This window comes from Cucurbita pepo, chromosome 1, assembly GCF_057944985.1.
Source record: "Cucurbita pepo subsp. pepo isolate OVF chromosome 1, ASM5794498v1, whole genome shotgun sequence".
NCBI classification, from domain to species: Eukaryota; Viridiplantae; Streptophyta; class Magnoliopsida; order Cucurbitales; family Cucurbitaceae; genus Cucurbita; species Cucurbita pepo.
Window position 1 is genome coordinate 21184112 of NC_141798.1, and position 16057 is coordinate 21200168.

At 36.5% G+C, this 16057-nt stretch overlaps 2 protein-coding genes, 1 long non-coding RNA gene, 1 other non-coding gene and 1 pseudogene across 5 annotated transcripts; 2 read left to right on the forward strand and 3 right to left on the reverse strand.

The window, feature by feature from the left end:
• Positions 1-383: 383 nt before the first annotated feature.
• TRNAN-GUU (transfer RNA asparagine (anticodon GUU)) lies at positions 384-457 on the reverse strand. The gene has a single exon. It is a non-coding gene; the product is annotated as a tRNA-Asn (tRNA).
• A 333-nt stretch (positions 458-790) lies between these two features.
• Positions 791-1652, reverse strand: LOC111781010 (ethylene-responsive transcription factor ERF020 pseudogene; annotated as a pseudogene).
• A 2004-nt stretch (positions 1653-3656) lies between these two features.
• LOC111805598 (Transmembrane amino acid transporter family protein) lies at positions 3657-5706 on the forward strand. The gene is made up of 6 exons (XM_087129350.1): positions 3657-3960; positions 4086-4878; positions 4946-5051; positions 5126-5217; positions 5289-5357; positions 5446-5706. Exons 1-6 carry the CDS (start codon positions 3662-3664, stop codon positions 5542-5544), a joined length of 1458 nt encoding a protein of 485 aa, XP_086985476.1. The 5' UTR covers positions 3657-3661; the 3' UTR covers positions 5545-5706.
• Positions 5707-6108: 402 nt separating this feature from the next.
• LOC111776709 (uncharacterized) lies at positions 6109-10252 on the forward strand. 2 transcript variants are annotated; one of them, XR_002812282.2, is made up of 4 exons: positions 6109-6407; positions 7929-8041; positions 8675-8794; positions 9808-10252. It is a non-coding gene; the product is annotated as an uncharacterized LOC111776709 (long non-coding RNA). The 2 variants fall into 2 exon arrangements; XR_015422810.1 differs by having other exon boundaries at positions 8638-8794; positions 9808-10122.
• On the reverse strand, positions 10084-15786 carry LOC111776693 (uncharacterized). Its single transcript, XM_023656013.2, has 10 exons — positions 15470-15786; positions 14311-14485; positions 14023-14181; positions 12669-12762; positions 12205-12275; positions 11582-11633; positions 10973-11021; positions 10747-10884; positions 10496-10615; positions 10084-10413 (listed from the first exon to the last, which is right to left on the reverse strand). The coding sequence occupies exons 1-10, from the start codon at positions 15667-15669 to the stop codon at positions 10257-10259; spliced, it is 1215 nt and encodes a 404-aa protein (XP_023511781.2). The 5' UTR covers positions 15670-15786; the 3' UTR covers positions 10084-10256.
• Between the last annotated feature and the right edge of the window lie 271 nt (positions 15787-16057).

Genomic DNA, 16057 nt, shown 5'->3' on the forward strand with positions numbered 1-16057 from the left:
AATTTTTTTTGTCGATAAAAAAATAATTTTATCTGCTTACTATTTTGTTTGTTTTGAAGAATACTTTATTTATTTTTACAACAATAGTAACCAAATTTGTTTTACACGAGGGTAGTTTCCACTTTCCTGAAATGTATACTTTGTTTGTGAGATGTGGCTTCATTTTTTTTTCTTTAATCCTATTCCATTCAAGTGACCTTAAACTAATAAATATATTAATACTGATTTGTTTTTAATCAGTTTTGTTAGGATTTTGATGATCAAAATCTTAGAGGAAGTGTTAGAATTAAGTGGTTTCATGATGTATATAGATAATTTATTTCATTTTCTGTACTAAAAACCTGAATATAAAAAAATTAACAAAAACTTGGTGAATAAAAAAACGCTAGAAGGAGGGCTTGAACCTCCGACCTTGTGGTTAACAGCCACACGCTCTAACCAACTGAGCTATTCCAGCTTTTGTTACATACGAAGTAAATGATTTAATTAATCTAAATAATTCAATGGTCCACGACCATGGTGAGTCGACCCACGTTTCAGAAAGAAACCAAAAACAAAAACCTTACCTCGTCACTGTTATTAATGCAGCTCCAAGTTTGAAGTTTGAATTTTGTTCGTATTCACACCGAAAGTCTTGGCTTTGACGACACCATTGTTTCTGTATGGCACCGTCCATTTTCCCATCCACTCACTTTCATTTTTCCATCATTTTTATCAAATTTTAATACCCAGCTCGCGTAATAATAAATAAATAAATAAATGGAACACAATCATATTAGAAAGGGAGAGCTTTGAATTTTAAATATATATGATATTTAATTTTTATTAATTTCAAGAGAATCCTTTTCTGCGTACTAAATTCAGGATCTTTGTTTCTAGCTTTTACAGCACAACCATTCATGTTCTTATTTCTTAGGGTACGACCATAATTTCCGATATTTTAATTTAATTTATATATTTAATAAAATTTAATCTCTCCAGTCCACTTTAAATCATGGAAAGGTGGAGATCCTGCCCGGCCCCGATGGAAGTCTAATGAAAAATTGATCACTATTCGATAAAACTATCATAAGATCCCCGCCGTTAATCACCAATGATCAAATTGACGCTCACAGATAATCTTCGATGGAAATATCTCGATCTCGATCTTGATCATTCATCGCAGTATAACTCTCGTATCCTGATCCGTGAAATGCCCCTGTCCCGCCGCTGCTGCCCCGATCAGGCGAGCTGTTACATATATACTGCGCATCGACGGCCATGGCAGCGTCGGAGGCTGCCTTCTGAATGGAGCCAGGCGACATGTCGTCTCGGATAAGGAGGTGGTTGGTCAAGGGCAGAACCATGGGCGGGAAGTTGAGGTGGTCGAGGTTTGAGGGTCTTCTCAGGCAATAATATGCGACGTCGTGAGCCACGGCGGCAGCTTCCGGCGACGAGTAAGAACCAAGCCACATGCGCTCTTGTGTGCCCGGAACTCGAATCTCTGACACCCACTTCCCCCACTTACGCCGTCGTACGCCCTTGTATTTCTTTGTCTCAGGAGGACTAGTGTTGGAATTAGAAGCCATGATAAGATCAATTGAGTTGACAATGGATGGATATACTTTTGGAGTGGAAGCTGGAGGTAAAGGAGGAGGGAAGTGATGGGAAAGAGGAAGAAAGTTTTTGGTTTTTATAGGTTGAAATCCAAGAGGAAAGTCAATTGCTAAATCTGGTGAATTGAATATACTAGTATTGCAGCATATCCAATAGGATTGCGTATTTGTCAAAATTTTCAAAGTCAAAGTCAAAAGTATATATATGTACAGAGATTAAATAAAATAATAAAAATTAATATTAGAAATTAGAATGGGCTGGGATGGGAAGGAAAAATGTGTCTCCCGCCTCCCTCCGCTCCGCCAACAATAAACGTGTTGAACCATTTAATTTGATGCAAACTCCACGTCATCCCTTCCGTCCAATCACCGCCATCATCTGCTTCCCCCTGCCTCCCATTTAATTTTATGCTGTGAAAGATATTATATGAACACAAATGAGTTGGAATTAAAAGTGGTTTATTGGTCTCCAGACCGAGTCACTAATTAAATAATAAATACACTGATTATTATTATTTTATTATCAAAATATATAAAGAATTGGTCAAATACATTGAGTGCACGTGATTAAAAGATAATAATAGAAAGATTTATTAATGCACGTGTGTCTTTTTTTTTTCTCCAAACTGAGAACCAAATTCCGGAAGGTAGTGCAAGCCTAATGTAAAAGCACAAAGCCCCCGACTCCCAAGTGGTTACCAAAAAAGTAGGTAGATTCAAATATTTGTACTACACATCTTTATTTATCTAATTTATATCATCAGCTGAGAGCGACGGGTTTTCCTAATTTGGTTTGACTGGAACAACAATTTGATGTGTGAAAATTGGAATTTTTGTGTCACCATATGCTTCTTTTTCTACATTAATTAATGCTCCCATGCCCTTCCTACTTGCTCCCCCGCCTCACCTACGTCATAATTTAGATGCCCTTATATTTATTTTTATTTAGATACCCTTTTTTATTTCCCTTTTTACAGAAATATTAAATTTTTAAGTGGTTTTTGTTAATGGAAGATATCAAACTAAAATCCCTCAATAAGCTATCTATGATCTTCCTTGCTTGTCCGCCTGATGTCTTGGAACCCGCAGTTCAGGTTTGTTGCTGCAGCTAACTCATCTCGCAGTGACACTCGGAGCTCTGCTCCTCCACAAAATCAATGATTGTCTGCTTTGTTCGTATATGTCCTGGTTCTCGAGCGTCATTCATTTTGTCAGTCTTTGATTCATATTGATTTCATTGGCGCTCATTGTGTCATCATCGTCACTATTAATCACGACTATTGTTGATGATCGAGTTGTCTCGTTGCCATGCGCCAGTAAAAATGTCATATTTAGCCCAAATATGCTTCACTAATTTTTATTAATAACAGAGATTATGAGAAAGATAAAATAATAGAAACCTGACATAACTTGACATACTTTGCAATCATCAAATATCACAAAACAACATTTATATATATATATATATATATATATATATATATATATATAAAAGCAACATAAAATAACACAACCTACTGAGCTAACAAACAATTTAGTACCTTATGCTAAATCTACTTACATCACTAATAAAACAATTAAATGATTTAGTGTCAACTTAAAGTACCTTATGGATCTTACGTATTTTATTTAATGTTCCATCTGTATATCATACTAAGAAAAACATATGTCATGAAGAAAAGAAAAGAAGAGAAAAAGAATAGAAAAGGAAGCAGAAAAACGTGGGAAACATGACGAAATAGAATACATGGACAAGAAGGTTTGAAGAACCAAAAAAAAGAAAAGAGACAATTATCCATATCCGAGTTCCCAAAGGCTTCGCGTTAGGATCTGAAACATGAGATGACACACACAGATTTAAGGTTGTGGAAAACGAGGAATGGTTCAAAAAAAAAAAAAAAAAAAAACAACGCGATTCTAGGATCTCCGAATCAACGCTTTATCCACTCTCAAACCTGTCTCCCACCGCACACAAACACTGGCATATATATATATACATACACCCCCATCCCATACTTTTCCATCTCAATTCAAACACTACCACCCTTTCCTCCTTCACCTTCCAAATGGTACCTCTCACCCTCTATCTCGCTTTCCCTTTCATTGTTTATATATTTTCAATGTGCCTTATTGTATCGCAGGATCCAGAGAACAATATCCAAAGCCATGAAGAAATTCATCCCGACCAGGCCACCCATTCCACGACGCCACCCGAAGAAGGCAAGCCCCATGCCCAACTTAACAACTGGCTGCCCATCACCGCCTCCAGGAAAGCCAAGTGGTGGTACTCCGCTTTTCACAATGTCACCGCCATGGTGGGCGCGGGGGTGCTCGGCCTGCCCTTTGCCCTGTCTCAGCTTGGATGGTTTGTTGTTTTATGCATTTGTAGATAGATAGGTAGTTGAGATTAAATGATTGGATTTTAATTTAAGTTGTTGATATGATATATATATATATATATATATATATATATATATATATTGCGTATAGGGCCCCTGGAGTGACGGCGATTGTGCTGTCTTGGATTATCACGTTCTACTCGCTGTGGCAGCTGGTGCAGTTGCACGAGGTGGCTCCCGGGCGGCGGTTTGACCGATACCCGGAGCTTGGGATGTACGCGTTCGGACCCAAGCTTGGGTACTGGACCATAATGCCCCTCCAACTCACTGTTCAGGTAGCTTCCAGCATTGTGTACGCTGTGACCGGGGGCAAGTCCCTGAAGAAGTCGTGCGAGCTTGTGTTTCCGGACACGTTCGATGAAATCCGAGAGACGTACTTCATCCTGTTCTTCACGGTGCTTCAACTGGTGTTGTCCCAAAGCCCGAATTTCAACTCCCTGAAAGGAGTGTCTCTACTTGCTGCAATCATGTCCTTCGCCTACTCCATGGTGGCTTGCGTCGCATCCTTCATCAAAGGAAACGAGGACCACCACTCCCTCCAAGTCACGTACGGGGTTCGATCCCACACCGCCCCCGGCCAGGCCTTCGACGCTTTGAACGGAATTGGGACCATCGCGTTCGCATTTGCGGGGCACAGCGTGGTTTTGGAAATACAAGCCACCATTCCGTCTACGGAAGAGAAGCCGTCGAAGGTGCCGATGTGGCGTGGGGTTACGGTGGCTTACGTGATTGTTGCCATCTGCTACATCTCAGTTTCCATATCCGGATATTGGGCGTTTGGGATCGCTGTGGACGACGACGTTCTTGTTTCCCTGGAGAACCCCAAGTGGCTGATAGCTGCTGCCAACTTCATGGTTTTTCTGCACGTCATTGGAAGCTACCAGGTTAGTGTGCTATTTAATTTTATTTTTCTTTTAAATTTCTAAAATAACATTGTGTTACTCCTCCTAGGTATTCGCAATGCCCGTGTTCGACACCATAGAATCGGCTTTAGTAGGAAGCTACCGGTTCAAGCCAAGTCGAGCACTGCGACTCATTGCCCGCAGCAGTTACGTTGGTAAGTACATTCAAACTGAAATGGAATCAATTTTTGTTTAAAAATAATTAATCGGAGTGTATGGGCTTCCACAGCATTAGTAGGATTTGTGGGGATGTGCATTCCATTTTTTGGAGGACTACTGGGATTCTTCGGGGGATTAGTGTTTGCTGCCACCTCATATTTTGTAAGGTTTTAATTATTTTTATTATTTTTATTTTTAAATAAATAAATAATGATTTATTTGAATCATGGCAGGTGCCTTGCATCATGTGGTTGATAATTAAACGACCCAAGCCATGGAGCTTCCACTGGATTGCATCTTGGGTACGTAATAAAATTTGTGGGGAAGCTATTTTATTTTATTTTATTTTATTTTACTTTATTTACGAATTTGGGGGTTTTTGATCTGCAGACGGCGACGATCATTGGAGTATCGATTGCAGTTTTGACGCCCATTGGGGGACTTCGCCAGATTATTCTTTCATTCAAGTCCTACAAGATTTTCTCTTAACCTTTTCGCCTTTTCCTCTGTAGATACTTAATTTCTTTCCATTTTTTTTTTGGGGAGGGAAATTGCTTAGCTGTCTTGCCTCGTTTCCTTTTTTCCATTATTTTGTTCACTTGGACATCTTTTTGTCTTCTAGGATTCAATTTACAATTTTTTTTATTTTTATTTTTTTTCATTTCAATCCTTAAAATTATTTATTTCAATATTTTAGTAACACAAACAATTCAATCACAAGTAGAATATCTGGGTCAATTATGTACATTCAACTCTAGTAATAGGATAATCCATAAATAATTAATCATAATGATTAACATAAATTAATAATATTTATAATAAATTGATTAAAATATATTATTCCCTAATTAATTAATATTTCCATATTTATTTCATCTAAAGGTAATCCCAAAATATGTAGATCCGTGACTCTTTCTCACTTAAAATACTTTTTTAATCAATACTTTAAATTTTAAATTTATTTTTCGATAAATTTTAGAAATCTCGTCAATTATTATTATTTAACAAAAAATAAATAAAGAGACGAAGTTCAATTCTCGCACTACCAATTCATATAAAAGGATACGGCAGTTCGAAACCAATTAACCTCCCTCACATTACTCCTCTCTCCACTGCTCTACGATCGACGTGCCGAACGGAGCTTCAACCAAGCAATGGCATCCGGCCTCCTGAATCGGAATCTCTTTCCGATTTCTGCAACATTGGTGAGAATTTCTACATGAACTCTGTTCGCTCAGAACCTGAAACTGAAGAGCTCGATTCGCGTGAAAATAATGCAGTTTTCGAGCAATGGAAGCATCCTTTCTACAAGTTTTCTATCTTATCTCTGCCTTTTGCTCAAGCTTTTCGCTGTGAGTAAATATATATAAATTTGCGCGTTTACATGATTTTGAATTAGCACTTCTGATGAAGTTGCCTTGATTACTTGATATTCATATCCACCAAAAGACTCCGAGAAATGTCGCGAGTTACTTGTATTCTTCATTTTACATCCTCATGATATTAATCTTCATTTTCATATGTATTTTTTAAAAGTTTTAGGGAGGTGATCCGCTCTTTATTTCATTCTAACCAGCTCTCCGGATTGTTTCTTTTTTTTTTCCAGCTCAATATGTGTCTTTATTTTTGTGTTTCATCTGGTATTTTTACTTGATATCCTCCTTTAACTAGTTTGTTCTACAATATGCAATTCCGGTGTGGAACATATTTTAAACAGATACAGTTGCTAAGATTATATGTCATATCAATGCAATTAAATGGAACCAACAGTTGTACGCGGTAGACCTAGAACTACTTTGTTAATGTTAATTACATAATCGCACAGAGATGACAGACTGATAGACACATAGGATTAATAAGATTTAGCCTATCTACTTTGCTATATTCTTTTATCCTGCTTACATTATTTTCTGTCGTCGAAATCAAGTTTGTGCCAATGCTTACATTCTAGCATCTCTAAAACTATGATTGAAAGACTTGCCTTGACAATCGAATGTAATAGAATCAAACAATTGTCCCGAGAGATTAGTCAAGGTCCACCACAAGTCGGCCGGACACTCATGGATATTAAAGAAAAAAAAAAAAAAAGAAAGAAAAGAGTTAGGGTAAAACAAGTATTTATCTGGTTCTGGTCAGGAAATTGCTCATATCAGTAACCTCTTATCCTTATATGATGTCTCTCATCTTGTTGCTAAAGAGAACATCTTCCTTCTCTTCATTGGCAAGACTTATATGGGGCTCAAGAACAGTGTCGGTTAGTTCTCTCAGCAGGAGGAATATTAATTTGGTAACGTGTCTTTCTGATTATGCAGTTATCATATGTCGGAGGCCAAAACAACACTATCTTCTTATAGCTTGGGGTTTAACCTTTATTGAATTACATAGGTTATATTGGAACAAAATATAGGTTATATTGGAACAGAATATAGGTTATATTGGAACAAAATATATGTTACGCATGGAGGAGTTAAATTTCTATGGAGTTTACCAGGAAGATATGAAGAGTCAAAGTGGCTTTTTGAGTTGGTTACAAAAAGGAATGCAGTTTCGCGATGAATTTGGTCGACCTATTTTTTGTTGCACCAATATCCCATATATAAATCTATTTAAAGCTTGAGCTGTTGATTTTATGGCCACCTCTCCTCCATTTTACTCTGTAAAATCATCCTGGTACCTAAAAATAATTTATTTCATGCAAATGGATGCAGTTTTATTTGGAACGCATTTTCTTTGAATATTGGTTTGATATTTAGCTTTTATTTGTCTTAAATGAATGGAAAAGATACATAAAAAACTGGTTTTTTGTTGCATCCTGAAGCTCTACGACGCAATTATTTCTGTAACAAGTTTCCAATTTCCACTTGTTGAAACAGAGTTGTCCGCCATCATGCATATCGTGTGCAGTGTGAATATCCATTCATAGGGAACTGCCTCAACAGATCCACCACCCAGAAAGTTGCAACTTTTCTCATACGAGAACAACCTGGTATGCTGATGGGCTATCCTCCCTATATTACATATACCTGTACCCTGTTTATCTCACCTTTTCAGTTTCATCTATAACATCACTAAATTACCTTCGCCATAATTCGTTATAGTAATATTTAAAAGTAGGTAGCGGAGAGAACCCGTGTTATTAGCACAGCTAAGTTAACTCTGTTTTATTGTTCTTTTCTGTCAGCTTCATAAATCCGGTGGTCCGTTTTTCGTAGTTAGGGTCTATTAGGTTGGAACTTTGAAACTGGATAATAGTTGGTTGGGTAAGCACTGTGTTAATACTGCTTAAAATGCTTTAATGGGACCTTTTTTTGTGGACTTGTTTTGTTTGGATGCCCTTGTTTTCTTTCAATTTTTATTTTCAATGAAGTTCGTTTCTTATATTAGAAAAAAAAAAAAAAAAAAACTACTTGAATATGCTGAGTATCCAGATAAGTAGCATGAATAGTTTACACTCTCACACCGTAGGATTGAATCAGATCTTATTTGTTTATTTTAATTTCCCAACATTGTTACTCTCTCTGCTTATATTTTGGTTGAAGAATGTAAATGGATGAATGAATGCTCAACTCTAATATATTGTAGTGTTTTGTTATAATACAAATATGGATAAACTTTCCAGTATACTCGTGAAGTGTGCGCGAGGCATTGTGAGAGCTGGAGCTTCCTTGCATCTTTCATAAACGTGGGAGAAGGATCATAACGGACAAAGTTAGTTCTCAACATCTCCGGATCGAAAGAGGTTTGCTATTTGATTTCCGTCTGAATATCTCCATGCTCTTGAGGTTATGTATTTCTCTCATTGTCACGGTGGATTTTATAACGCAACTCTTAAGACATTTTTTTGACATGGAAACACGTAGATATCAAATCTTAAATAGGTAATCACCATAGTTTGAACAACACGTAGATATCAAATTATAAGTTTAGTTTCACTAAACTTATAATTGACCTAAATTTAATTCTATCAAACTTCAACTTTTCTTTTTTACTTGTTAGTTTGAAAATTTGTAAAAGGTTCAACAAATAAAAATCAATATTAATTGGAGAGTAAATGAAATTACAGGAGTTTGAGCATGAGACCTCCTACATTCACTCATGTGGCTCCTCTATTCGAGCGTCACATGCCAACTAACATCTACTTTAGTTCGTTTCTAAACCACATCGTATGAGGAGAGATTCCTTTTTGATACCATGTGTAACACCTTAGGTCCAAGAATCCTACAAGAATTTGAATTTGATATTGAGTACCTTGTAGCCTTAACACTCCCTTACACTTAATGCGATCTGATCATACTAACCTACTCATCTTGAGATGATACGAGAATGAAGATTGTTCGTGCAAACTAATACAAGAGTCCTTTCCGTATTTTTTCCCCTCATTCATGTGCTTTTTAGGAAATGAATATCTCCATGCTCTTGAGGTTATGTTATTTCTCTCATTGCCTTGGTGAGTTTTTATACGTATATATCAAGTCTCAACTAGGTAATCACTATAGTTTGAACTCATTCACTGCCAATCAACTTATTTGCTTTAAGTTTAAATAAATGTAAACTTTATGAATTGATTAACTTTTTAGTTCTAAAATTTGTTTGAGTTGATCCATCCAAAATCAAAATGCCTCAAGACTGTCAAACTATGCTCTAGTTGGTTTTACGTTATATGATGTCTGTCATATTTACTTCAGTCGACTATATATATTGCATGTTTACTGTTACCTCCATTGTTTTAAATATCTAAACCCTAAATATCAGGTACATTATTTTGTCGATCCCAGTACTGGTATTGAAACTGGCAACTACAAGCAGATTTGGTCTCATATTCTAGACATGTTCTGCAGCCACCTTGCAATTTTGGCGTCTGATACCGTTACATGCCTTACCTGTGAAGCAATACAAGTCTTTGCCAAATATGGTCGCAAATATATTTTTGTACAAGAAGAAAGCAAGGGTATTGATTGCATTCTTAAATATTATGTCCTAAATCCCTATTGATGAGTATGTTGAATGTAATATTAGATTTACAGGATCAACAAAAGAACTTGAATGCTAGATAGACCATATCTTCAATTAGATCCTACAAACGACGGAATTGTGAGGATGAAAATTTAGAGTGACCAGATGTACCTGCCCCTAATATATAGTATGATCAGTTGATAAAATTGTTCGGTAAAACAAAACATTGTTGGCAATATTCAAATTACTTATTTGATGAGCTCGTCATGAGTGATTGCTGCGGCTGGCAGGGCTAGATGATTGCGCCTACCCTCAACGAATTTCTGATGATATTGCTGAAATTTGCCTGCCTTGATTGCTTCTCTGATTGATCGAAAGAATCCTAAATAATGATGAGTATTATGTCTGCAAAAGGATGAGAACCATTGCTGTGAGAATGCATATAGACAGACGACTAAATATTTTCTAAGTAGTCAAATGTTCATACATCTCCAGCAGTATTTGAGCCAGCATTTCGTGGACATTTAGCAAATGATTTATATAAGCCTTGGTATGATTCAGGCAAGCGTAGCAGTTACACCCCTCGAGAATTGGTGATGTATCTTTCCTGAACAAAACAAATAACCCATTTTTAGCAAATATAACAATGCAAATTAGGATCTACGATTAGATAATAAGGAATTAAATATTGCCAAATCAATACCAAGCATGAATAGACTGAAGTATTGTCAAACTTACCGATAAAGTGTTGCTCTTAAGTTGATTTTTGTCCGATCACTTACATCGTCGTTCAGGTGCGTGTCAGGCCGTTTCTCCGCAATTCCATTCAGTGGGAAGGTGAGAGCAAAGCCTCCAAGGGTCAAGTGATATATGTACCTGCAACACAGTAACTAAACTATTTATAGAGCTCATTCAGCATTGACAATCGCAGAAAGATAAACCATATTCAAAATGGATAGCATACGCAGAGTCAAAGAGATCGACTCCAGCAGCGATACCCTGCAAGATCTCCTCTGCAACATCAAAGAAAACATATATCCAAACAAATTATTGTTTGAAGCGAGAACCCAATGTAAAATAGAAAACTTGGTGGATTAATCATAGGATGGGGCAACCAAGATGAACGATTAAACCTCTAATTGGTTACATGCCATCCAACATTTTATCAGGGGTAGCTAATTAATTGAGTCGTATAGTCTACGGTTATGATATTGAGCTCACATTTGATGCCTATTTCATTGATTCAAGTGAAGAATTCACTAATTTATAAACTACAGAAGCTCGAAGTACACAGATTTGGAACTTTGAGGTTACGTTATGTGTGTGTATATAGACTATAGTAACAATAATGATATTTAATAAAACTAATTTGATTGACAAGCGACAATGACAAAATGCACTACGTGGTCATCATAAAGAGTGACAAAAATGATTGAACCAAAATTCATAGTCACAAGCTACAAAAAATATTAAAAATATGTATTTTCAGCTTCCATAGGCTGGACACAGAAATCCAATCAAAAGTCGAAACAGGACTTCAAGCAACTCAACCTAGAAGATTGAAAAACTATACCTGGAAGTCCGAGTCCACATATCATGCGTGGCAATTCCTCTGGTAAGACATCCTGTCCAAACAATGAAACAAATTACCAGAAGCACGCTTCTTTTTCAAAAAAGATAAATTCTGATATGGTTTATGATGCTTTTGCTTCACAACTCATGGGAGAAAATGTAGAATAAAAAATGGACATCACAGAAACAGAGCATTGAATTGAGGTACTTGGAACGCAGATGATAAAGATAATACACACACACATATATATATACAGACATACACACATGGAGAGTGCACGAAAATGACGGGGAGAAAGAGAGAAAAAAGGGATATGGAAGTAAAGGGAATCGATCACAGCGCAGTTACCTTTTTTATTTTGTTAGGGGAAAAAATTCATCAAGGGTTGAAAGTAATGATAAAAGAAAAAAAAAAAACTTCAAAAAACAAGAGCAAGGTCCAAAGAATTGTTAAACAAAGAAAGGTATACACAAACAAATCCAACTTACTACCTATTAAGCTTCAAAGTTCAACTCATTAACTAGTAGGGTTCGCATGCAAACCATCCACACCCCAGTTGGTGCAAGAAATGGACGGGGACGCCTAAAAGACTAACCTAACAATTTTATAAGCCAAATTATTACCGTAACAGCATCAAGTAGGGCAGGACGCTCATCTATGCTCTCTCCAAGCCCAAAACCTCCAATCCAATAACCTACCAAAATTTGTTTGATGAAACTGAGAAATTAGAACAAGAAATTGGAAGCAAAGATAGAAATGATAAATTTAACTGAACAAACTAGAGTTGAGAAACATTTATGTGGGAAGCCAGGGACAATAATCATCCCTTACATACGAGAGAGGGTCAGGGGTGTTATGACGAGAATCAGAGGAACGAAAACATTGGCATTCTGTTCAAAATTTTATTTGTATGCTAATGATTTAAAAACATGTGTTTAAAGACATGATACAAACTGGCTGTTCAGAGCTCTGATAGCCTAAACAAATTTTTGGAGATGCTAAAAATTGATATTGCTCAAAATTAGTTCTCAAGCTACGAATCTTGACACTATTTCACCTTTATATATCAAAGAAAAAGTTATTGAACCTGATACATTACGCTTAACCACCTCTAAAGCACATCTTTGGCGTTCTTCCATATCATTGCCTCCAACAATAGCTCCAAAAATAGCCCCACCTGTCTTCATTATAATAATAAATTGATTGTTCCAAATCACTCATGACATTACTAGGCAAAGAAAAATGTAAAAAGCACCAAATCTAGACAAAAAAACTAAATACTATCACTTGATCATGACAGGGTTTTCATATTGCTTTTTCATCGATGAGTCCTAAACAAAACAGTCATATAACGTAAGATGCACTCTAGAAATTGTAAGAATCAACCTTTACTTATTTTACTGAATGTATATGGCCCAACGCTCTTGTTTTTGAGGGAATTCTGAAAGCCATAAGAATGATACTCTGGAAGCACTGAAAAGTCATCAGCCATAACATCCAGAGCATTTTACCACTGAGGAACCATTTGGCACAGAATACTTAAGAAACTTGTTTTGGGCACAAAAACTAAGAGGTAGAAACTCTTGTTTTTAGTTAGAAATGAAAACTTCATTCCCAACATAGAAGGAGAATGTAACCAAAAGGCATGGGAGGTAGAATCCTTGTTCCTCAAAAAAACACATAACAACACTCATCTAGGAGGATCTAAAAGTTACTAAAGTTACAACAAAATGAACGGAGGCTGCTCTAATTATAAGCCAGAGGAATAGGGAAAGTGTTGGTTTCATTTGTGTATTTGTTAACAACCTCTTTCGAAATACTATTAGGAAACCACATTCCAGTCAATTTTTTTAAGATGCTCCTTGTCTCAAAGCTTCACCCGTACTATCTAGCCAAGACACTTTATGCACCCTAACCCTTTTACAGTTGGGAATCTACTCCTAGAAAATGTGAATAAAATCTTACCAATCAATCACTCCAATATTCCGATTCGGAAAATATTCGACAATCACCAACCATGAGCAGGTTTTCGATGAATTCCTAAAATATTTTCATGATATCCTCATTTTATTTGTAGAATTATGCCATCTTTATCTAATTAAAAGAGACCAGAATTCTTATTCCCTCCTTTCGCCAGCTTGCTTTGGAAATTATGGTCCACATTCTAAGCTGCTTCATTTTCCTCTATCTAATTACTGCGTGCTATAAATTTCCAAATAGAATTGCACAACCAGATGGTCCCCAAAGACTTAACGTGGAGGCAGTTTTTAGTCGTCAGTAAAATTTCTTGTCTACTGCTTTCTCAGCTTCTTTTCTCTTCGTGGGCCTATTCACAAGTTGAAGTCTAAAAACACACAAACATACTTGACCTACATTTCTCAACATTCGACATCTAGCAGAGTTCAACTAATACCATAAAAGGGACATTGTAGCGTTCTTACTGAGTTCAAATTGATGCATTCATCGAGCCATCTCACAGTTCGATCCACTGATGTTTTATTCCTTTTATCTGAAACCCACGATGGCACTTCATCAGCCAAGGAGGCCCAAATGTCTGGTCTCATGGACGAAATCAATTCAACATACTCAACAGGTCTTATCTACAATTACAATGCAAACTCATAAACTTCTTTTCCCAACGAAATAGTAATGGAAGGGCTAGCAGAAGTTGATACAAAACAACAACCACAAACTTAGAAACTTATTTTCCAAACCAGAAATCTCATTACCAAACGACGACCACAAGTAGTCTCAAAAGATGCTCCAAATTTATTGGAAGCATTACATTCTGGAAGGCACTGAACAGAATCCCTTGCTACTGCTGCAAATACAGATTCATGTAACCCAAGTAAATGCTGCAGCCCTCCAATACTTGATATCGTTTTCAATGAAGGACCTTCCAAGCTAAGAATTAAAGGATTAAAATGTCAATGTGGCTGACAAGAAACCAAAAACCAAATAAACACGACTATCTTCATGTGATAATTGAAACATTTTATTTCTTTTCTGCCGGACTTATTTCTTGATTACACCGTGAAGGAAAGCCTATTAATTAATAAAAGATGGAATCATGAAAATAAAACCAGAGTCAAGACAGCTGTAACAGGAGTATAAAGTGTCTGAACAAAAACCGCCAACAACATCAAGAAACAACGTACAGAATCAACTAATGTACCACTTACCAGTACAAAAATAGAACTCACTTTATAATTCTGAAGAGAACCAAATTTTCATTACAGCGTGTCATGTACGAGTTAAAAATTTATCTAGTATGGAAATTGAATCAAGGACAAAAGACAGATAAAAGTAATGGATTCCATAAATTACTTGACAGTTGTTTCATGGATACAAATGATTACAGAAAAAACCACTGATAAACTATCTCGGAAGAGCCTAAGGCATAAGTCGCGTCAACGTAAAGTAGTCGTTGCTTCCCAAACTCAACTGTTCGGTTATTTAAGTACCACATAGACATAGTAATCATTTCAATTTCCATAAACACACTCCTACACATAGTACTATCAGCTGCAATCATCATGACACATTCCTCTTGGTTTTAGTAATCTAGAACATTTCAAAAAGCATCATACGATTATCACTTAGTACGAACTTCTGATCTCATGCTTTATCCAGTCGTATTCTCATGACTGTAGAATAGTTTCCAGGTCACGAGACGTACTCAAAACAGACAATCCTACGAAGTGCGAGAACGAATAAATAAAAAGAAAATCAATGCAACAAAGTAAAGCAGTCTCTCCGGCTGAGGCGCTCCAATTGAAAAACACAATGAACGCGAATAAGCAGATTCATCACAACATCGACACAAAGTGAATTAAAAGAGAACGACGGAATGGAGATGAAAGAGTAGGAATAGTGTAGAATACTTACAAGTGAAGAGGACTGAACTGGAGGAGGTGAGAATCAGGGGAAGGGAGAGACGGAAGAAGATCAGGAGAGATGAAATTAGGCAGTCCTTTACAAGTAGAGAGAAGTAAAGCAGGAGTATCAATGGCGGTAGGGCAGTTTCCGAGCTGTAGACATCCGGTGCGCGCCTTGCAGTTGCTCCACGCCTTCACCGCGAATTTCATTCTGCCTCAAAACAGACACAGATGTGTGGCGCTAAAATCTGTTTGAAATAGTGGAGGGCTCTTAAATATGGACGCCACTTCAACCCTAGTCGCCTCCCCATTCTCCAACCCTTTTTAGAAAATCCCTTTTATTTGATTGTTTTCTCAAATTTATGTAATAGAAAACTATCTAAATTAATATTATTTTCTGAACTTACAAACTATTTAAATTAGTGCTGTTAGGTTTTTTTACGTAAATTATTCCATAAAAATTTGATAAATACATGTTCTTTTATCTATGTATTTGTGATATTCACCCTTGCATTGATTTACAGAAACAAAATTATTGAGTTTTTTTCTTTTTTTAAAAAAAAAGGTCCACCAACTGTTAGTGAATTTTTGTACCAAA

What these genes read in the sequence shown, in the direction of transcription:
- LOC111776693 (XM_023656013.2), bottom strand. Translation starts at nt 15,669, where the DNA reads ATGAAATTCGCGGTGAAGGCGTGGAGCAACTGCAAGGCGCGCACCGGA. An exon ending in GGTTAAGCGTAATGTATCAG is followed by an intron (nt 12,276 to 12,668) that starts GTTCAATAACTT and finishes AAATTTTGGTAG; the next exon opens with GTTATTGGATTGGAGGTTTT. An exon ending in GTCGATCTCTTTGACTCTGC is followed by an intron (nt 10,885 to 10,972) that starts GTATGCTATCCA and finishes ACTGTGTTGCAG; the next exon opens with GTACATATATCACTTGACCC.
- LOC111805598 (XM_087129350.1), top strand. Translation starts at nt 3,662, where the DNA reads ATGGTACCTCTCACCCTCTATCTCGCTTTCCCTTTCATTGTTTATATA. An exon ending in ACGTCATTGGAAGCTACCAG is followed by an intron (nt 4,879 to 4,945) that starts GTTAGTGTGCTA and finishes TACTCCTCCTAG; the next exon opens with GTATTCGCAATGCCCGTGTT. An exon ending in TTGCTGCCACCTCATATTTT is followed by an intron (nt 5,218 to 5,288) that starts GTAAGGTTTTAA and finishes GAATCATGGCAG; the next exon opens with GTGCCTTGCATCATGTGGTT.